General features: G+C 46.8%; 1 protein-coding gene across 1 annotated transcript in view; it reads right to left on the reverse strand.

Annotated features, from left to right (window-relative positions):
- The window catches only part of GTPBP1 (GTP-binding protein 1), a 35,559-nt gene that overhangs the window by 5,871 nt on the left and 8,019 nt on the right, over positions 1–21,669 (reverse strand). The window contains exons 4-11 of the mRNA XM_077633658.1: positions 20,015–20,195; positions 18,137–18,389; positions 15,288–15,383; positions 13,747–13,985; positions 9,556–9,700; positions 6,495–6,677; positions 5,590–5,728; positions 2,875–3,204 (exon numbers count right to left, since the gene is read on the reverse strand). Of these exons, the coding sequence (XP_077489784.1) occupies positions 2,875–3,204; positions 5,590–5,728; positions 6,495–6,677; positions 9,556–9,700; positions 13,747–13,985; positions 15,288–15,383; positions 18,137–18,389; positions 20,015–20,195 (1,566 nt within the window). The remainder of the gene's footprint in view (positions 1–2,874; positions 3,205–5,589; positions 5,729–6,494; positions 6,678–9,555; positions 9,701–13,746; positions 13,986–15,287; positions 15,384–18,136; positions 18,390–20,014; positions 20,196–21,669) is intronic.

Below are 21,669 nucleotides of genomic sequence, written 5' to 3' on the forward strand. Positions count from 1 at the left end.
CCCCCTGATTACGCAATGCCTGTATGACTGCTGAGGTTTCCACTGAGTTGATCGAATGCTTTCTCGTAATCAATGAAAGCTATATATAGAGGTTGGTTATATTCTGCGCATTTCTCTATCACCTGATTGATAGTGTGAATATGATCTATTGTGGAATATCCTTTACGAAAGCCTGCCTGATCATTTGGTTGATTAAAGTCTAACGTTGCCCTGACTCTATTAGCGATTACCTTAGTAAATACTTTGTAGGCAACGGATAGTAAGCTTCTGGTACAGTCGAGGTCAGAAGGCATTGCGTATACAGGGTGGCTAGTTTTTCTAGCACGATGTCCCCTCCATCCTTCAACAGATCTGCTGTTACCTGATCCTCCCCAGCTGCTTTTCCCCTTTTCATTGCTTCTAACACTTTCTTTACTTCATCTTTCGTTACTGGCGAGATGATGCATTGCTGTGCACTGCTGTCTTTCTCATTAATGCTCTGATTACATTGGCTACTGTACAAGTCTGTGTAGAACTCTTCGGCTACGTTAACTATCTTGTCCATATTGCTAATGACATTGCCCTGCTTGTCTCTTAATGCATACATCTGGTTTTTACCTATGCCTAGTTTCCTCTTCACTGCTTTTAGGCTACCTCCGTTCTTTAGAGCATGCTCGATTCTGTCCATATTAAACTTCCTTATGTCGGCTACCTTGCGTTTATTTATTAACTTTGATAGCTCTGTTAGTTCTATTCTGTCGGTAGGGTTAGACGCCCACATGCTTTGGCGCTTCTTAATCAGATCTTTCGTCACCTGAGATAGCTTTCCGGTATCCTGTCGAACTGTCCTACCGCCTACTTCTACTGCGCACTCCGTAATTATTGATGTCAGATTATCGTGCATTGTATGAACATCAAGATCGTCTTCCTCAGTTAAAGCCGAATATCTGTTTTGCAGTGCTATCCTAAACTCCTGTGCTTTCCCTCTTACGGCTAACTCGTTAATGGTCTTCCTCTTCATTAGCTTCTTCCGTTCCCTCTTCAAATCTAAGCTAATTCGAGACCTTACCATTCTGTGGTCGCTACAACGCACCTTTCCGAGGACGGCCACATCCTGAATGATGCCAGGTTTAGCGCATAGTATGAAGTCGATTTCATTTTTAGTTTCACCATTGGGGTTCTTCCAGGTCCACTTCCTGTTTTCTCGTTTGCGGAAGAAGGTATTCATGATCCGTTAATTATTCATATCTGCGAATTCGACTAATAACTCTCCCCTGCTATTTCTAGAGCCTATCCCATAGTCACCTACCGTGTGGTCGTCAGCCTGCTTCTTGCCCACCTTCGCATTGAAGTCGCCCATCAGTACAGTGTACTGTGATTTTACTTTATTCACTGCCGATTCTATGTCCTCATAGAAACTTTCAACGGTCTGGTCATCATGGCTGGATGTGGGTGCGTAGGCCTGCACCACTTTCAGCTTGTACCTCCTATTCAGCCTAATTACTATAGCTGCTACCCTCTCATTAATACTATAGAACTCCTCTACGTTGCCAGCTATATCCTTATTAATGAAGAATCCCACACCTAGTTCTCGTCTATCCTCTAATCCACGATAGCACAGTATGTGCCCGTCCTGTAGTACTGTATATGCCTCCCCTGTCCTCCTAACTTCGCTAAGCCCTATCACATCCCATTTAATTCCTGCTAGTTCCTCGAACAGCACTGCTAGGCAAGCCTCACTATATAAAGTTCTAGCGTTAAGCGTTGCCAGGCTCAGGTTCCAATGGCGGCCTGTCCGGAGCCAGAGATTCTTAGCACCCTCCGCTGCGTCACAGGTCTGACCACTGCCGTGGTCAGTTGCTCCGCAGCCACTGGGGACTGAGGGCCGAGGGTTAATTGGTTTTTTGATCATAGAAGGTTGTGGCCAAGTACTACACCAGGGTGGCCAAATCCTGCTCTGGTACTACGGTGGCCAAATACTGGTAGCCAAATACTGCACATCATCTTTGAGTTCAAGTCTAGAATCGCACGAGGACTGTGAATGTCGATTTCACAAAGCAGCACATCTGGAAGTGGAACCTGCTCATCAGACAACTGGGTTCCTGAAAAGTGCTGCCACCATCAGATCCCGTGGGCACAGACCAGGGGCATAGAGTAGACCTGAGTATTTCCCCTCAAACTCTCTTTTCCCAAATGCATCATCATGCTGCCTGTTTCCTCTGCAAGCAATGCTTAACTTTCCTTAGCTCTGAACAAAAAAGTCAGGTACTGTCATCAAGACTCGCTGGTATCTGACACAAGTGGCAGTGAATGGGTAAGAGCAGAAACAGGCCAGCAGCAAGTGAACATTTAAGAGCACGGAAAAGTTGGGAGAGAGCTTTCTGCCAAGTACTCTGCAGTGAATCAAATGAAGCAAACATGAACATCATGGGGAAGCTTGTGATCGTCTCACTAGCACTTAATACTTAGATGAACAACATAAAAATCATTATCAAGGCATCCAATGACAACATATATAGCAGCAACAACTACAATACGGTTCAGCTACTGGGCATAAAATTAATGCCACTAAATCACCCAATGCAATTTCTTTGAATAATTCAAGATGGTAAGGTACCACTCTACTGAATGCAAATCATTTTACATTTACACTTACTCTCACAACAAGAGGCACCTCACTTTATATAGCACGTCCCATTCACTTTCCTTTTTCTTTGCTGGATGCTTTACAGAGATGAGTTGCAGAAAAGCACTAATAAGGGTGTCTGACGTCAATACATTGTCAATTTCGACAACAAGGCAGTTCTCTCTCTTGGCACACTGCCAAAGTCACTAAATCACACACTATGCATTGTCGACACCCCAAGAAGAGTGTACATCCGCCAGAGTACGCACCATTTGCCTGCTCAGCGGGCAAGGCCTCGCCATTGTTCTCCAATGCTCCCACTTGTGTGCTGTTGTTCCTGGCCTGCTGCTGCTGCTGGGGTTTGCTGGACGTCTTGGCGACGCCGTGGTAGTGGCCGCCCCCTGGAACAGGGGGGAAGAGGCGCAGCACATTGCCCACGGCCTTGGTGCGCCCCTCACGGAAGACCAAGCGCATTCCTGGCCGCAGGTACTCTGGGTTTTTGATGAACCGAAACCGCACCAGGGCCTTGTCGCCCGTGCGGAGGCAGTCGGTCGACATGGACAGGATGGAGGCTGTCTGCCGAATGCTGCCACAGTGCACTGCATGGGGGAGAGAGAGTGTAAACTTTCTTGTTATCAATGCCATCAGTTCTAGTGTTTTCACAGAGAGGTTCATCAGGGGAGCTTGCGTGGCTTCACCCGCAGCACTATTCCCTTTTTAAAAACCTTGTATGTGAGTACACACAGGACACACCTGGAAGCACTACCTGCTCGCCAGGCATGCTCTCAAGCATTTACATTCACGGACTTGTTCATATGACAAGAATGAAATACCTTCCAGTGAATAAAGTGATGATAAGGCATTTGCACTGGCAAGTCAGAGAGGCTGCATGGCCATTTTTGCCAACACATGAGACTCACAAAAGGTAGGTTTGGTTTAAATGCGGCATTAGTGGAGCAGTCACTTCTTGCTCGATTTCCTAGCCCTGTATCTAGAGTTGCAAAGCTACTGAACTGGTCAGTGGTGCCTCGGAAACGACGTGGTGCCTATGCAACATCTGGACGCTGGTCGCAGGCACACAGTAAAACCTCGTAAATTCAAAGTCACTGGGAGCGTGAAAAATGTTCGAATTAACCGGGTTTTCGAAATAAGGGAGCACAGCAAAAAATGGGACCCAGGAAAAACATTTCGTTGCGAGAAAGCGCTACCTTTGCTGGACAAACTTCACAATTACCACATGCTGCATAAATGTCTGCCCCCCAAATCGTAGCCTTCGCTGGCCAAAAAGTTGACGCCAAAAAAACTATCGGGAGCACTTAAGTCTGCTTAAGTGCTATGAATACGAAAGCACTGTGCACTACTGCTGTTTCCAATGGTGCGTTCGTGGTTTGTGCATTTTTGTAATTTAGTCTGCGTTGACCACAAAACCGCACACCATTCGGAGCTCCGTGGGTTAATGCCCAAATATGCAGAATTGGTCACCCTCTGGCGGCGAGTCCTCATATCACTGCCAGCACAGTGGCACAGCGGTTAAGCAATACGTTACTGCACTGGCAGGTGGGTGTGATGCTCCTCCAAACTTACCCAAGCTTACTGAAGTTACTACCGAGTAACTCTGGTAAGCTTTCCATGGGCGCCACGCATGAGCCAAGTACAGTATAAACGCGTGTAAGGGCCTCACCCATGTATAGGCAGCACAGTTTTCCCGAAAGAATATTAAAAAACATAATATCCGTGTAAGGGCCGCACCCAAACTTTCCACGACCCATGCGGGAATAGCCTTCGAAATGCATGCGCTGTGGCCTCCGCAATCAGCTCCGCATGCGCACAGGAGCTTCCAGGTGCCGCCCAAGGATGACGCCCGAGGCCACGGCTCATCATCATCTTCAACTTTTTCCTCCACCGCCAGCTCCCGCTATGCATATCGGAATCAGTATCACAAGCTCCAGCCATTTGTGGCTGCCAAAGGCACGGGAGTTGTAGCGTGTTAGTTCACCACAGTTATGGCTTTTACGTGCTGCCGCCAAGCGTTTCAGTTTTAGCACGATGAGCAAGCACCTTAATAGCTACATGGCTGGGAGTTTGCACTTGAACACGGCAGGCGTGCGGCGGGCAGGAAATTCGGCATGGCCTAGAAGTGCGTCCGACAATGGTGTAACCAAAAGGATGCATTGAGGAACACAAGCTGCAAAAAGAGTGCTTTCCGAGGCAAGCCGTGCAAGTTTCTCGAACTGGAAGAAGAGCTGCTCTGCTAAGTGATGGAAGCGCGGAACCACGGCTACGCGTTGACAGTGGAAATGCTGCGCCACTTGTTGTGGGATGAGCGTGCACCAGAGCACAGCACCAGATTGGAGTCGGAATACTCGGCGAGTGACGACTGAATGTAGAATAAATGCTGCTCATTCTCCGATTGGTGTGCTTTTATTTAAAATTTTTTTCTCACAAGTCGCATGTATCGGTCGCACCCCAAAAATTTGCCCCTAAATGTGGAAAAAAAAGTGTGGCCCTTACATGCGCTTACATGCTGCAGTGGTGCAGCAGTTAGTAAGCAATGAACCACTGCCCTGCAATGGCAAGTGCTGTCATTGGCGGGGCTTGTGTGACCCAGGTTGCTCTTCCCGAGTAACCTCTAATGACCAAACATTAATTTAACTGGCACCTGCTACAGTGCACAGTTTGCTCGCAGCCCAGTGGGCAAATTGTGATGCCACAAGGTCAGTAGACCAATCGTTAATTAAATTGACACCCACCGCTGTGGCCAGGTTGGTATGACGTCATAAGGGCGCATGACCTCTCTCGACCAATAAGGGCAGCCCATCAGGGCAAGTTTTGATGACTTCACAAGGCCATGTGACCTACCTCTTTCGGCCAATCAATCAGTGACTTTCATGACACCGTACATCAGCGGGTTTTGTGTGACAACTCTGATGCGACCGCACTAAAAGAAAAGGCAAAGCAGCAGGAGGAGGTGGCACTGTGCTCACCCATGGCCTGGTAGCGGGGACTGATGGTGGTCGGGTGGTGCAGCACCAGGATCTCACCCTCAAACTCCCAGCACGACTTGGGCTCCAGCTTGGCTGACACCAGCACCATGCCCTTGCGGATGTCTGAACGCTTCACTTGCTGCAGTGGACGAAGTTGGGACACAAGGTCACTCATACAGACAGTCCTTCCAGCAGCAAGCGGCTATCACAGTGTGGGTCTCAATGTCAACAGCCTCACAACTGTGCCACTTTCACAGGAAGAAAAAGGCTGACATGTCAATCAACCTGACACCACAGGCAATTTCCTTGCACACAAGAAAGCGTGGCTTTCAAGGCCCATTTTAATTCATGCAAGGTGATGCAGATAAAGGATCAATACATAATTGCATTCGAAAAAAAATGACCAAATAAGCCCGCATGCAAAGAAACGCACCGGCAAGCAAACATTATAACTAAATAAACAAAGAAATAAATGCAGAGCCTACCACCAGCTACCTTTTAATTTTCAGTTAGCATTCAGCCCACAAATTTCCTGTTTTGAAATTCTTCCAGCTTCATCCGTCAAAAACAGCAGTTCTCCAATTCTGAGCAAGTCCAACCAAGTACATTTCCAATGCTCCACACTCTTTTACAAGCAATAATGCATTTTTCATGGTCCAGCCTTCCTCACGTCTTTTTGTGTTCCACCCTAATGAATTCTACCAAGGCTTAGAGGCTGGCACAGCAGCCTTTAGCAGAAATCGTTATGGCAGCTAAGCACTGAGGGTTCGACAGGTCGTCAATGGGAAGCAAGCCTTGTAAACAACAGTAGTATATTTGCATATCCTGGCTTCAGAACACCCAGCAAAGGGAGTCATGCAGCTTGTGTCCTCCTGCACTCCCAAGGGTGAAGCCAAGCAGCTGACCTTTTTGAGGGCAAAAGAGGCAGTCTGTCCACTGTGCACCTCCTTGACAGGCATACGCTTGCGGTGGATGGACTTGACCGCCACGGGCTGGAAATGGCCCAGGGGATCCGGACCCAGCAGCAGCACCTCGTTGAGCCGGATGACACCCTTGAGGGTGGTGCCCGACACCACCGTGCCCACTCCCTGCACACCACAACATTCACAGCAATGCTTGGAAGGTGCTTGCAGTGTTGAACACACTAAAACATGCGTGCACAAAAACACAACAGGGTACTCAAAAAGTGGGACGTACAGAAAGCAGTGGGCCACAGAAAATCACAGTGTGCAAAAAGACTACAGAAATACAAAAACGGGAGTACACAAAAACATAGGGCACAGAAGAACAAGTCAGGGTACACAAATATGTACGATATACTAATACAGTTGCATCAACGACCGCAGTTAGCAAGCGCAGACTCCGAACCATCGGCAAAACTGTCGCAAGCAGTCGTGTGCTGCACAGCATCTTTATGCGCACATATCTCTGCACATATTCTAATTTCACATATAATGTCAGCTGCTCCATTAAAAACGGAAACTGTCTTCAGTTGCCATTTTTGGTAAAACCAAACGAGATATATGGGCATATGTGGAAGTGCAAAAAAAAAAATAGGCAACTTACTCAGAAAAATTTCATTGAATCGGAACCTCGCTCTGAAAATTGTTCGCTGTGGAAGGAAATAACTGCAATGCCTTGTACGGTTTGCTGACTGAGAATGGGACATATACTTCGTTGTGGTGGAATTTCGCTGCCGCAGCGTTCGTTGTAACGGGGTTTGACTGTATTGTTAATTCAAACTGATGCTTTATTCCTGTCAACAACAAGAGCGTTAAAAAAAGCTTTCCCTTAATTTTTTTAACTCTGCATATACCATATTTACTTGCGTAATGAACCCACCCCCACTTTTGACATACATACCGTATTTACTCGCATAATGCTCACACTTAGCAGACCGCATAATGCAGCATAATGCTCAGCAGACCGGCGCGCGGTCTGCGCATATCAGGACGAAAGGTGCCGAAAAGCAAAGAAGCATAGTTATGCTACGCGTGACAGCGGACAGGAAGAAGTTGCTGCTTTATGTAATTTTTAAGCGCAATACCCTCCTGAAAGGAAAGCTCCCCACCAGTGTGCACATGCAGGTGCAAGAAAAAGGTTGGATGACTGCGGACTTATGATCGACTGTACCGAGGCTGTGCGGGCACGGCGACCGGGAGCACATCTTTTGTTGTCGCTTTTCGTTCTTGATAGCTTTCGCAGTCACTTTCTGAATCCGCGCGAAGTTGAGAGAATTACGCACGGACTTAGCACAAGGTATCAGGTGGGCTCACGCTAATGCTGCAGCCTTTGGACGTACCTTTGAACAAGCCATTCAGGAATAACGTTCGGAGGCTGTATGCAGAATGGATGGCCAAAGGACAACATGCTCTGATGCCAGGCAGCAAAATCAAGCGACCATCTGTGGAGCTACTGTGCAGTTGGGTATCGAAGGCATGGTGCATGATTTCCGCAGACGTGATCGTGAGAAGCTTTAAGAAAACGGGAATTTCTAACGCCCTGGACACGACTGAAGACCACTTAGTGTGTGTGGGACAAGGATGACGCTGAGGAAGAAGCCGATAAAGCAGCAACCAGTGATGGCAGTGACGACACGGCAGTGACAACTCTGAGTAGAACTATCTATCCAGGACGCTGTACCATCAAACGCAAGTAGTAATGGTGAAGTTGCGGACCGATAGCCATTGCAAATAAAAAGCTTTCGCAGTTCGTGTCAATGTCGCCTCTTTTATTATGAAGGCAAGTCCTGCTTGAAAGCAATGTTCTGGTTATCTTTACAATAGCTGCCTTGAGATTCCAGATTCAGAGCCTATTTGAACTTGCTTTTAGCACACCCCCTAACTTCCCACTGATTTTCCGCGAAAAAAAGTGCGAGCATTATGCGAGTAAATACGGTACCGCAAGAAAAATAAAAGTGCCAGACCGCACCGTCAATTGGCACATTTTTTTTAAGCATCGTGTACAAAAAATAAGCTTCGGTTCAATTACTGCTGAACCTGGTTGGAGAGCGAAAGCTGTGCAGCGGCTTGGCCAAGCCTCTCTAACCTAACCTAACCTAACCTAACCTGAGTGCCTTCCGCACACTGGATAGGCAAAATTAATTGTTGATAGCGGTTGGTCACGCAATGAACGGTGCGGCCTATTGCTGCAGTGCCCTGTGTGTCTGTCACAACGTTGTAAGCGCAAATGCATGCAGCCCCACACCTCTCTCTCCCCACAACCACTTACCTCAAAGCACTATTGAGGCCTCCACTGCCCCAGGGAGCCAGTTGTGCTGAAGCATCCACTGCCCCAATTATGTGCCTTTCCTTTCCTCAAAATCATGGAGTCTAGAGCATTGTCAATGCTAACACCAATAACACAAAGAACACCAATGGTCTATAGCTTCAGTGCGGCATTTCCGCTACAACACTACAACATTGTGAATGCCAATGCATGCAGTGCACAGCACATCTGTCACTACTGCCACATAGCACGACTGAGGTGTCTACTGTCCCAGGGAGCCAGTTATGTGCCTTTCCTTTGCTTTTGAAAAAAATTGAAGATTGGTTCTTAAAATTGGTTTTGAGGAAAGGTACTGGTGCAGACTGGTGTCCACCAGAACCAGTTTTGAGGAAAGGAAATGGCATATATATCTGTGGACAACAGAACCGTCCTATAAAGAAGGGTAGACATGGTTGGGCCAAACTAGGGGAACCTGATCATCTGGCCAGTGTTCAGCATGTTCCCTCTATCTCGCCGCTCCCCTGACTATTGCAAAATCGTCAGATCGTGCCATGATACCAGCAAACACCTTTTGAAGCAACGGCAGAATGCAGGGCTTTACGGTTAAACCAAAGCTATAACAGCTTTTGCCGATCCTTGCGCTAAGCTGGCAAGTCCAGCTCTATAAATTTTGTTTTTAATGTGATGAAACAACTTTGCGCCGCATTCTAAGCAAACCGCATTGGAACTCCCACTCACAGGGACAGAGTATGTGTCGTCCACTTGGAACTCGGCAGGTTCTGAGTCCAGGTTGGGCATGCGTGTGGACAGCAGGTTCAAGAACATCTTGAGCAGCAGCAGGTTCTCTCCGGTCACGTTGGACACCTGGAAGATGGGACATAACCTGCGCCCGCGCCGGACACCATGCAAGAGTCACTTGCGAGACAGACAGACAGACAGACAAAAATTTATTGATGGTCCTGAGGAACCGCGTTAGGGTACCTCCCTTTTCAGGGAGTCCCCATAGCCGTAAAACTTGTCCAGCTTGCTTTTTATGTAGATCACCATGGCTGTCTATATTCCATTTCATACATATCATGCAATGCTAGCTGCATCCACACCCGAGAGCAGTCAAAATACCGTATTTACTCGAATGTAACGCGACCACGATTGTAACGTGAGGGTCGACTTTTCGGGTGTGAAAAGGGGAAATAATTGGTTTTTGGTGGAATGGAAATGGCGCAGTATCTGTCTCATATATCGTTGGACACCTGAACCGCGCCGTAAGGGAAGGGATAAAGGAGGGAGTGAAAGAAGATAGGAATGAATAGGTCCGTAGTGGAGGGCTCCGGAATAATTTCGACCACCTGGGGATCTTTAACGTGCACTGACATCGCACAGCACACGGGCGCCTTAGCGTTTTTCCTCCATAAAAACGCAGCCGCCGCGGTCGGGATCGAACCCGGGAACTCCGGATCAGTAGTCGAGCGCCCTAACCACTGAGCCACCGCGGCGGGGCTAAACAAAAACTATGATTGTAACACGAGGCTAGACTGAGTAATAAGTGGCAAAGTGTTTTGCTGTCGTAGGTGCATTACTTAGCGTATTTACTCAATTCTAATGTACACTTTTTTCCGGAAAAATCGCCCAAAAATGACATGCACATTAGAACTGAGTACAAAAATGAAACTATGCCAGCAACACCCGACTGTGATCGGCATCACAAAATGGTGGCTCAGTATTTCTCGCGAATCGTATTGATATTATCGATATTGCCTACCCAACCTACTGCGGCCGTGGATATTGATAGGCATCATGAGCATCTGAAGTGTCCTGTCAGCAAGGGGCCGACCTGGACTTGAGCCAACATAGAAATGTTAGTTGCGAGGACACACCTAGTTCACTACAACACTAGGCTGTGAAAAAAAGGCAACCTCGAGTCCGGAGGATTTTTAAGCGCACACTGGCGCAGCCGGGGTGCCCCAAGCCAAGAACGTAACCAGCGCCGCTGATCCCGTCCAGGGCTGTCCAGGGCGCATGGCGTCTTGGCGCTCTGCCAAGTTCATAAAGCGTGCCAGCACCACCCGAGCTCCCATCGAAGGATAAACGATGTTACTGGAGTGCAACATCTTGGCATGCTGCCAAAGTCTGCACTGCAGACGCCGACGAGGGCGCAAAGGAACAAGCTAAGAAAAGCTTACGCATTAAAATAGTAGTGATCTTGCCTACATAGGCTAGCAGCAATCGGGCGGCCTCATGTGGGTTTAGTGTTCCTGAAACTCATGTGCGTGACTGGAGGATGCAGCCTATTGCAGACAGAGTTCAAAGCAAATAAGCGTTTGCCAGAAAGGTGACTGAGGCAATGGCTTCATCGTGACATTACAGCGGTTGCAATAAAGGTTGGCTGTGCCAGCCGAGAAGATTCATTTCTTTATTGAAGCATGAAAATCTGGTACGTGTTAGAATCGATGTCACTGCACTTTTTTTTTACCTTAAAAAAAAATATATAGGTGCGCGTCACAATCAAAGGGGTGTTACAATCGAGTAACAACGGTAAGTAGCTTTCACAACATTGCACACTGGGTAAGTGTGAAATGGAGTACTATAAGGAATTTCAGTTGCTTACTACTCTGGCCTAACACGAACACAGTCAAAAGCAAATACCAAATACGGTGAGTAAGTACAGTAGAACCGTGATTATACAACTTTCGATTATACGACTGCATGAAACCGTTGAATAATCCGGGCATCATAAAATCAAAAATCTCGCACAACTGAAGCATTTGTGTAATAATCCCGTCCACTACTTTGGCTTTCAGAAATTAATTAAAATTATGTTCCCCATGCATTATAAGAGCACCTGTTTTTGTTCTGCGAGGATTACCTCTGAGACCACATGTAGGCAAGCTTTTCGACGTTGAAGGGGCCGTTTCAGACGAGGCGTGCGAGCGCTCCCATGACTGTAAATTCAGTACACGTCACGTGCACCTCAAAAACGATGATTTGGATGACGAGCCAAAAATATGGCTGCTCCGAATCTTCAAAGATGTTTTGCGGCGCGCAGTTTGACACCGCCAGCGACATGTCTTTTTGTTCACACTTCCTGCCCCGCCGCGGTGGCTCAGTGGTTAGGGCGCTCGACTACTGATCCGGAGTTCCCGGGTTCGAACCCGACCGCGGCGGCTGCGTTTTTATGGAGGAAAAACGCTAAGGCGCCCGTGTGCTGTGCGATGTCAGTGCACGCTAAAGATCCCCAGGTGGTCGAAATTATTCCGGAGCCCTCCACTACGGGACCTCATTGTTCCTTTCTTCTTTCACTGTTGTCCAACGATATATGAGACAGATACTGCGCCATTTCCTTTCCCCCAAAAACCAATTATTATTATTATTATTATCACACTTCCTGTAGAACCGTTGTCACTCCACGGCAGCAGTGTCTGTACTAGGAATTCGCATCATATAGGAAAAAAAAAAAAAATAACACAATGTTCGCCTGCAATGCGAATATGTGTTGGCGACACACCTTCTGCAGCGATGTGTGGCCCGCCAGATGGCAGCACACCGCTTGCACTTGCTTGGTGTCGCAAGGCCTAACGTTTTCCGTACTGAAGTCACAGCAGAAAACACTTTCGAACTACCGCCAATGATCATAGAAATATTTAATCTTTCTACCACCTGTGCAATAACTTCATGCTCATATGAACGCACAATTCATTTTACTAATGCCTTCATCAGCGAAGCGCACGGAAAAACTGGCCAGACAAGCCGCCTCATACCAACAGCCGCGGGTTGCACATGCGGAGTCCGAGCCATCAGCAGAACAGTCATTACAGGTCGTCGTGCGCTCGATCGTACTGTTGCGCGCATGCCTCTGTCTTGATTCCGATCTGAAACCAACTTGGCAGACATGGCCAATAAAGTGCTCTGCCAGCATCCCTCATTCCAGACAGCACCAGCCGGCCATCATATGAAGCGGGGGGGCGTGCATGATTTTCAGTCATATAATCGAGGCTTTAAATGCATTTTCCCTATGGGAGATTCGCCGGGCCCGTGCCAATTCGTCATAAAATGCAGGTCGTCGCATGAACGGGGGACACATAACCGTGGTTCCCCTTACACAGCTTGGTTAGTCAGTGATGTTCCATCTGGGGAATAGTCCTTTATTATGGTGGGAATGGAATTTTTATGGACTTTTAGACAAATTTAAGAGGTGAAATTGTCTCACTTTTTTTTTGTTCACTGGCAGTTTTCAAGCTGGTACAGGAAAAAAAAAAGAGCCTTATGAAAAAGAGCCTTGTTAAAAAAAGATTTATGAGTGTACAATTGAGAGAATTTTTGGCTGCAGCCTGGAACACCACTGGTTAGTAATGCCTCATTTCAATGGGTGCACTACTGCTGCAATGCTACCAAAAATGCAACACTGATTGCATATTGATTGCTACACGAGACTGATTCAGTTGAAGGAGAGAGGAGGGAAGAGAGGGGGAGGGGCCCTTTGCTTAATTCGAGCACTTTCTGAGCCATTAAAATAACCACAGCATGTTTTTGAAAATGCTTAGTGCCAGATGCAAATGCAAAAAGCAAGAACCACCATCTGCAATCACCTGTTTCTAAGCTGCCAAGTTTCTTTTCCCGGTCTTCAGACAAAAGTTTGCCGAAGGAAGAAAGATACTGCTCGTAGACTTGTTTTCCTTCCTTGAAATGAACACGCGATAGCAAAAGTTTTCCTAAATGTCCCCTCCCCCCCCCAATGCAGCCTATGTGGCGGCCCAAGCTAAGCAGACTCACACTGTCAATATGTTGTTGATGGACAAGTACATCACAGTCCTTGGACGAAAGGACCTCCTACAGCTGTCACCATAAAGCAATACACTTCCATACCATCTGTAGTTTGAATGCCTTCAAATGAATGCCCCAAAGTAAGCAGTGAAGCTGAGCCACCATGCCCACCTCTCTGAGACAAAGTCGGTGGCACAGACGACCACATCATCGGCCGAGTGCACCACGACGGGGATCTTGCGGCATCCGGGCGACTTGAGGATGCGCACCAGCAACCGCATGGTGTCCTGCAGCACATTTGCTGGGCACATGTCCATCTTGGTGACCACCACAAACACGGGCACACTCAGGGCCAGTGCCAGGCCCAGGTGCTCCTTGGTCATGCCCACCACGCCCGCATTGGCACCCACCTAGAAACATGCAAGATGCAAACAAGGAGAGAACGCCAAAACGTGAATGAAGAAATCAAAGTTTAAGGAATAAAGCACCAGACAGGTTTACAATTGTTAAGAGATCTCCAGCCAAGAGATGGCACATCTACAGGTAGCACTCAAAGAAAAGTCTTGCCTCCAAACAAACGCAGCAATTCTGTACAAGCATAGCAATGCAACTTTCTCCCTAAATAATAAAATTCAAAAGCACTTCACTTATTTTACGTGCACACTGAACAAAATGCTGACACTCCTGTAAGGCCTTTACTCAGAGGAATTTCCCTTAGTGAAGTCCAGCAATGATGCCAGTTACAATTACCTCCTCATTTAATTCAGTATGGTAAGCAATCCTTAAGGCCAAGAAAGAGATTACTAAGCTAATAAAATTCGTTTTCGCACTTGAGCACTTTAACAGCTGACATCAAGCATGGAATCACTAAAGATGAAACCACAAAATAAATGGCGGATGATTAGCTTCGTTAGGCCAAATGCGAATTAGGTATGCCAGCACTTCAGTCTTCGCTTCAGTTTCAGTTTGAGGCTCAGTTTTCAAGGTCAAGCAAACTTCAGACAAAGATCAGTGAAATCGGACTTAAGCTCCACCTTAATGATGCGATAGTGCTAATGGGTTAACGCACATATATGCGGAGCTGGCCGTTCTCTCCTTTACATTCATACATCGCTGGGAGTCTTCATACCACTCCTGGAGCAGTGGTGTGCCACTGCTCTGTGACGGCACCAGTGGGGCCTGTGTGACCCAGGCAGCCCTTCCAGAACAACCTCTCGCCCCCAATCAATAATTTTAGCTGCCACTTGCCATGATGGACAGTTTTTTCACAATCCAGTGGACAGGTTGTGATCACATCACAAGGTCATGTGACCCAGGTGGCCCAGCTGCCACCTAGGGCATGTTGCCCACAACCCAGTGGGCAGAGGGACCTCACAGGCAATGGATAAGTGGAGGAATGGAAGAACTGGTGCCAACTCATTAAAACAATAAACAAAGAAGAAAGCAGCACAAATGATTCTCAAAGCAAGCTTGACCACTACCACATTCCACACTACAAGGAAGACGGTAGGGAAACCACTAGGACAGAAGATAAAAGAAAACAAGAAAGTGAATGAACACACCTACGCCAGTGCATTTGTTCTCGTGCTGCAGTGCGACACTCAACCACTCGCTCCACACTCGCAGCAAAGGTGTGGTCACGCTATCTGTGCAAGCATGAGCCGCGGTGCCCTCATTACGCAAAGCACAGAGCAGCATCTCTGGCCGCTCACCATAAGCATGGTGAAGTCGGGGGCATGCCCGGTCATCCCAAAGATGGTGGTCTTCAGGTAGCGCTCGTGGCCCGCCAGGTCGATGAAAGTGATCACCTGTGGGGCAGTGATAGAAGCCATGCAGTTCAGTGGCACTGCAAAGTCATTTGACGTAACGGCATTCAAGTACCTTCTCCCCAAATCTGAATGAATAGCAGACTGCTCAGCATCTTCTCACTGCTTTACAATGATGCAAAGTGCAAGCAGCTAGACTATCGATTCACTTGGATGGTAGAAAAACCATGCATGGATCGCAAATGTGAAATACAATCGACAACCGATTTTTCGGACCCTCTAGGGACCACGAAAACGACCAAAAAATCAGGCAGTCTGGAAAATCAAATTTCACCGAAAAAATCCCGAACTTATTGCTATTATGCTGGAGGAAGAGGTCAGTTGTATTGCACACATTCTAAAGCTCCTAATGACTAAATTTTGCCGCGCGACACGTGCACAGACGACAGGTGGCGACTGCTTTCACGAGCTCGGCCTGGCTGTGCTGCCCTCAGCATGTCATCGATGAACGCACGGGTTGGGACAAAATCTAAACAGGAAAGCGAACACACCGCTGCGGGAGCTGCATTGCGCCCGCAGTACCATGGGCCCCAAATGAGAATGTGAAGATGGCGAAACAATAAGAACCAAGAAACAGCCGAAGCAAGCGCTCCGTCGGCGTTGGCCTCCGTCATTAAGCCTAGCAACTAGAGCCAAAATCGGCATCGTATTCGGCGATATGCAAACCGCGGTGGCCTGCATATAATGATGGGCGCCTCGCCTGTCAACGAAACGCCAGTTATTTACGGTTTTACAATAGAAAAGGTTTAAGGTTTAAGGGGGTTTAACATCCCAAAGCGACTCAGGCTGTGAGAGACGCCGTAGTGAAGGGCTCCAGAAATTTCGACCACCTGGGGTTCTTTAACGTGCACTGACATCGCACAGCACACGGGCCTCCAGAAAAGTCAGGGTTGCGGTGCGTTTTGCCGCAGATATGCTGACCTCGCATTAAAATGCACCACCATTTCCTCCCGCACTCGCCGTCTCCGTGAAGCCGTATGTCTCCCATGCGCTTCGCTGCTACCTCTTTCCATATTCGAAACGAAAGACTCGGCATAGATGAGTTCCGCGAACTCTGACTGCTTTTAAAAAAGTTCGTGCAGCGGAAGACGTTCAAGAACCGTATGAATTCGAAACCACGCTGGCGCAATGTGCCAACTCGCGCAGAATTTCAGTATCCCAAGTTAGGAGGCTCCCTTTAAGCTTGAATTTAGTTTTAGTTGATCAAGTTTTCGATCTCCTGCAGTTTGAAGTAATGAGGTTCCACTGTACACATTATATGGCGGCGAGTGCGAACGAGGTCCGAAAAATCGAGCAGTCACAGTTGCGGTGCGTCGAAATTTCAGGCGCTCTTATACATCGGCTCTATGGGCCATCTCGCAGTGCCGCGAAAAAGTCCGAATAATCAAGCATGTCTGAAAAATCAGGCGTCCGAATTTTTAGTCGTCGACTGTACATTGGCAAAAAACTGATGAACCTGTTCTACTAACCCAATGATACTTTATCAGTTACCTACACTGCGCCGTACAGCTTTATGAAAGGTGGTTACAAATTTTAGTGCCTGTACAAGGACAAATTAATGATTTAAAGCATTGCTGTTGAAGGAAAATTGCTTTTGAAGGAGGTATAAACAATTTTTGATGGCAAACTGCTCCAATCTCGACAGTTCCAAAATACCCAACTGGCTCAGTAGGCAGCCTGCCCAGCTGTCAGCCTTAATGGAGCCCTGAAGCAGTCAAGTGGGCTTTTACTGCTGTCCTGTTCTCCTCTGCACCTTCCTCTGCCGCAAGATGCTTTTGTTATGTACCACTCAAGGTAAACAGCCACTACTGACCAGTTTCTTGTTCAACAGCAGAGGACAGCATATTTCGTGACATCCAAAAGGAAAGAAAAATACATGCAGTGTGATGACCCAAGGAAAGCTGCATACATGCTGTACTGGGCCTGCACCTGCTGCATGAAGTTCAAAACACCAGCAAATGTCAAGAGAAAAAAAGGAAGCTCCAAGGACCAAAGTGGCAGCATCATTCAAAACTGCCTCGGGACCAGCTGTGACACTAAACACTTCTACATGTAGAAGAGTGAAAGCCTGAGCGAGTTGCTCAGTACGCATTCATATTGTTCTAGTGCTACATTAACAACCTGGGGAGAGACGAACTGTAGGGCCAAGCAGTTGCAAAGAGCGCAGCTGGTCCAGTCTTTCTTTTCTATTTGTGCTGTTGGTGCAGCACTGGAGCAACATGAATGCCCTCTCACGTTTCACATCTACAGTGTCTCAGCTCCACCTCCTGTGCCCCACTTACCACTAACATCACTGTCACCCTAACTGCAGCACGAAGGCCTCTCCCACTGATCTCCAATTAACTCTGTCCTGCGTAAGCTGCAGCTACCCTATCCCTGTAAACTCCCTCATCATATCCACCTACCCGACTCTCTGCCATCCTCCACAGCATTTGCCTTCTCTTGGAATCCACTCTGCTACCTTACAGACCATCATTTAATTATCTGGTCTCCGAATTACATGCCCTGCCCATGTCCATTTCTCATTCCTGACCTCAGCTAGGATATCATTTACAACGACAGCAGTTAGTACCCCCTTTTCCAACATTGCAGCGTACAGTGATGGCATCCGCATCCGCACAAGAGAATCCACACATGGGGGGAGGACACAAATGATCGTTCCCTGACCCACTCTGCTGTCTCCCCATAATGCCTCACAGACGTCACAAGAGACGTCGTCGAAGCTGCATGCCCACCTTGGAGGACTGCTCGCAGATGCGCATCCAGTCGAGCTGTCCCCCGTGCGGGTCCGGCTGGTTGACGACGTTGCCGCGTGAGTCAAAGCCCAGGATGTCGTTGCCCACAGAGGAGGTGCGGCCGGATTCGGCCTCATGCTTGTGCCGGAAGAGCCGTTGCCGGGCCAGGCCCCTCCCGTTGTCCAGCTCCCCATGGGTGAGCACGCCTAGCAGGGTGCTCTTGCCAGCGTCCACGTTGCCCACCACAGCCACCCTGCACGTGGTGGCACATTGGTGAAGCGCAAAAGGCAACATAAAGGCCATTTCTTACATGCCTGCAAACTCTCACTTCAAAACTTTGAAGAAGATAAACACATGAAGGACACTGTTATGGTGTAAAATACTGCACAAGTCCGTGTTCTATCTATTAAGTTTGTTTTCCTCCTAATTTCATGTTCTTACTGTTGTAAGTCACCATTTATTACCAATCTTTCCCTCTTAAGTAACACTTATGATCTCGTTAAGAAACAATAAATTAAACAAAAACACAAAGGCACGACTAGTTACAAAGCTCATAACCGTTTTTGTAGAAGTTATATCTCACGTTTTTTTTTGCTTGCACGCATGATCAGTGAATGAAATGTTCTACTGCCTAGTATTGTTTCAATTGTATCGAATGTTACATTTTGCCAGATGTCATGCATGTCACTGTTGTCTTATTTCACATTACACATATGTACCCTCCTGTTGTAATGCCAGAAGCAATACATGTAAAAATAAATGAAGAAAGGAGTGGAAAGAAGAAACAAAAAAGGAAATAATCTAAATGACAATTTTAAAATAGAGAAGGCATAAAAAAATTATATCACTGAAACACAGACATCAAGCTAACTACAGCACATGAAGCTACACATAGCTGATGGTGCCATACTTTCTACATGTGTCATTTTCCTAGCATTAAAATCAGGATTGAGTATGTACGCTCAGCTATGACCTTTAGAAGAGTGGCGGGTCGGGCTAGTTGGTGCACGTTTGACATTTTTCGAAAGTGTTAAACCAACACGGACAAACAAGGAACAGACAGGGACAAGCACTACTACCAACTGCAACTTCCAGTTGGAAATAGTGCTCGCCCCTGTCTGTTCCTTCTTTGTCAGTGTTGTTTTAGATGTCAGCTATGACCGTTTCTTCTGGCAGCTGCTTACTCTGCCTAATGGCACGAAAATTCGCCCAGTGACACTGGTGCGTTTAAGAAATCAAGCAACTAGCTTGTAGCTAGAGTAGGTTTTTTTTTTTTTTAATGCAAACATTCTGGTGCTCTTCAGGACCTTCTGTTTACTGAAAAAAAGCCCCACCAGCATATCTTGTTACACAAGCAACAGAGGTGAAAACCCTAGGAAGTAAGCGTCTCTTTCTTTGTAGAGATCCTCCAAGGGCTTACTAATGAGATCACCCTCTTTTAGCATCTATAATGACAAGCACCGCAGATTTCAAGAAACTCTGGATAATCAAGAATTCAGCGATGAATATGCGAATTGTCCCCAAATTTTGACACTTCAAGAAACCACCAGAAACAAGATGCGGGACAAGAAAAGGAGGGTCGCACACCACTCCTAGACTTAAAGCTTGTTTATTAACGGTACCCCCATGTACCAACTGGTCCAGTGCTCTCTCCAAATTATGTTCAAGAACACAAGGCATGCTAAAAAAAGTGATAGTACTCTGCTCGGTTAATCATTCCCAATTTGCATCTTTGCAATCATTCTGTGTAGCCAACTTGTTCAGTTGGTCCCAAAGTATATAAGGACTACAAAAAGGTCCACATCTGCCCATATATATTACAGGGCTAAAAGTGGACAACAGCGGTATTCAATCTTTCGAAATCACAACCATGCTGACCTGACTTCCACAAAGTCGTTCTCCTTGGCCCGTCGTCGGACTAAGTACTCAGCAACAAGTCCATCGCTGGTTTTCCTCTCCCTCAGCTGGACACAGTCACACTCCAGTGTAGCAGCCATGCTTTGTAATGTCGCCACCGAGGCGGCCATCTCTTCTGGCGAGAGCCCAGCATCACCCTGTCCTGAACACATGCACATGCAAAACAGATGCAAGCTCTTCAAGTACGAAGCTCTTCAAGCACATTCATTGAGAGGTTAGCATATTGTGAAATGACCTCTTTCAGAATCCCCAAGCTATTTGTGATGTTAAGATGAATGAAAGCTTCTTCCTCTGCACTTCCTGGTGGATCCATCTATGAATGACAGGAAAAATGTAACTGGAGCCCTTATTTTCATAGCACCACAAAAGAAGCCCAGATCTCAATCTAAGCTTGGAGATTAGCGCCAGCTTTTGCAGCTACATGCTCAACCCGAAACCTTCCCACAGTGTGAATTAGCAGAATAGGCCCTTTCACTGGTAATCCTGTCAATGACACAGTGTTGCTCGGTTTCAGCCAGCCCTGCAGAAAACAAGGCAGGTGCATTCGAGAATGTCCAAAGAAGCTGCTTACAAATTTTACAATAATATGCTGCCAGCACTAACAGTTCAGTTGCTGAAGTCTTGGGATGTTTTTACTGATTCCATGCAGCTATTTGTCCTTCAATTCAAATCCTTTCCTCCATTGGGAAAAAGAGATCAGGAAACAAAAACATCACACAAAGCATTGATGGTTCCTTGCATTTCCTCTCTGCCAGCAGAACACAGTTGTAGCTAAAACACCCAACTAGAACTTCTATACATGAGGCAACTTCTTTGATTTAAGCCATTGCAAATGCGCTTCGACAAGCACGACATGAAATGTGTAAAAGCTGCTGCACTAGGGAACTTCATATGGCCCTACATGGCAGAAACTGATGACTTGTATACAAAGTGTTCCACCTAAGATTTTACGCAATTTTTTTTTTTTTTTAGATAGGCTCTTTGAGCTAGAAGAGCACTTTTTCCGGTTGGTTAACTACTATTGAATTTATGTTTTTAACTGTTAATGTTAGGCTCCTTACTTATTGAGAGGCGTGTAGCCCACCGTCAGTAACATCCATATTAGTTTTTAGAATTTCTAAAACGGGGTTACCCTCGACGCTGTGGCCCAACAAATTTTGGCTATTTCGACGAGCTATGTGCACTGGAGGGGTTGTTTTACCTGCAAGGTTCTCGAAACTCATTCGTTTCATACTATATTAGACCCGCCCACCACATCTTTCCGCGCTCAGTTCATATTCTCAAAATCGAACTCATGTTTGCATGTACCCACCTCTGTAATATATGGTTCGGCCGCTTCCGTATTTCGTTCCCTTTGAATTTTTAGTTTCACCGTCAGGTTCTTTACCTTCCTCTTTTTATCTAGGTATCAAGGGTGTTTAGGCATGCACACACTTGCAGTTCTTTACATTGGTTCTCAAGATTGACTCTACTCAACTGTTAAACTTATCTGCTGTGTTGGATCCTGGCTGTGTCATGTGGTGGTTTGGTGCATATATAAGGAATGTTCGACGCGTTTTCGAATAAAAGTTGGAAGTCTGCGCTCTGTGTGTGCACGTGTTTCTTGTCTCTGTCCT

Source organism: Amblyomma americanum, chromosome 8, assembly GCF_052857255.1.
Source record: "Amblyomma americanum isolate KBUSLIRL-KWMA chromosome 8, ASM5285725v1, whole genome shotgun sequence".
Lineage (NCBI taxonomy): Eukaryota > Metazoa > Arthropoda > Arachnida > Ixodida > Ixodidae > Amblyomma > Amblyomma americanum.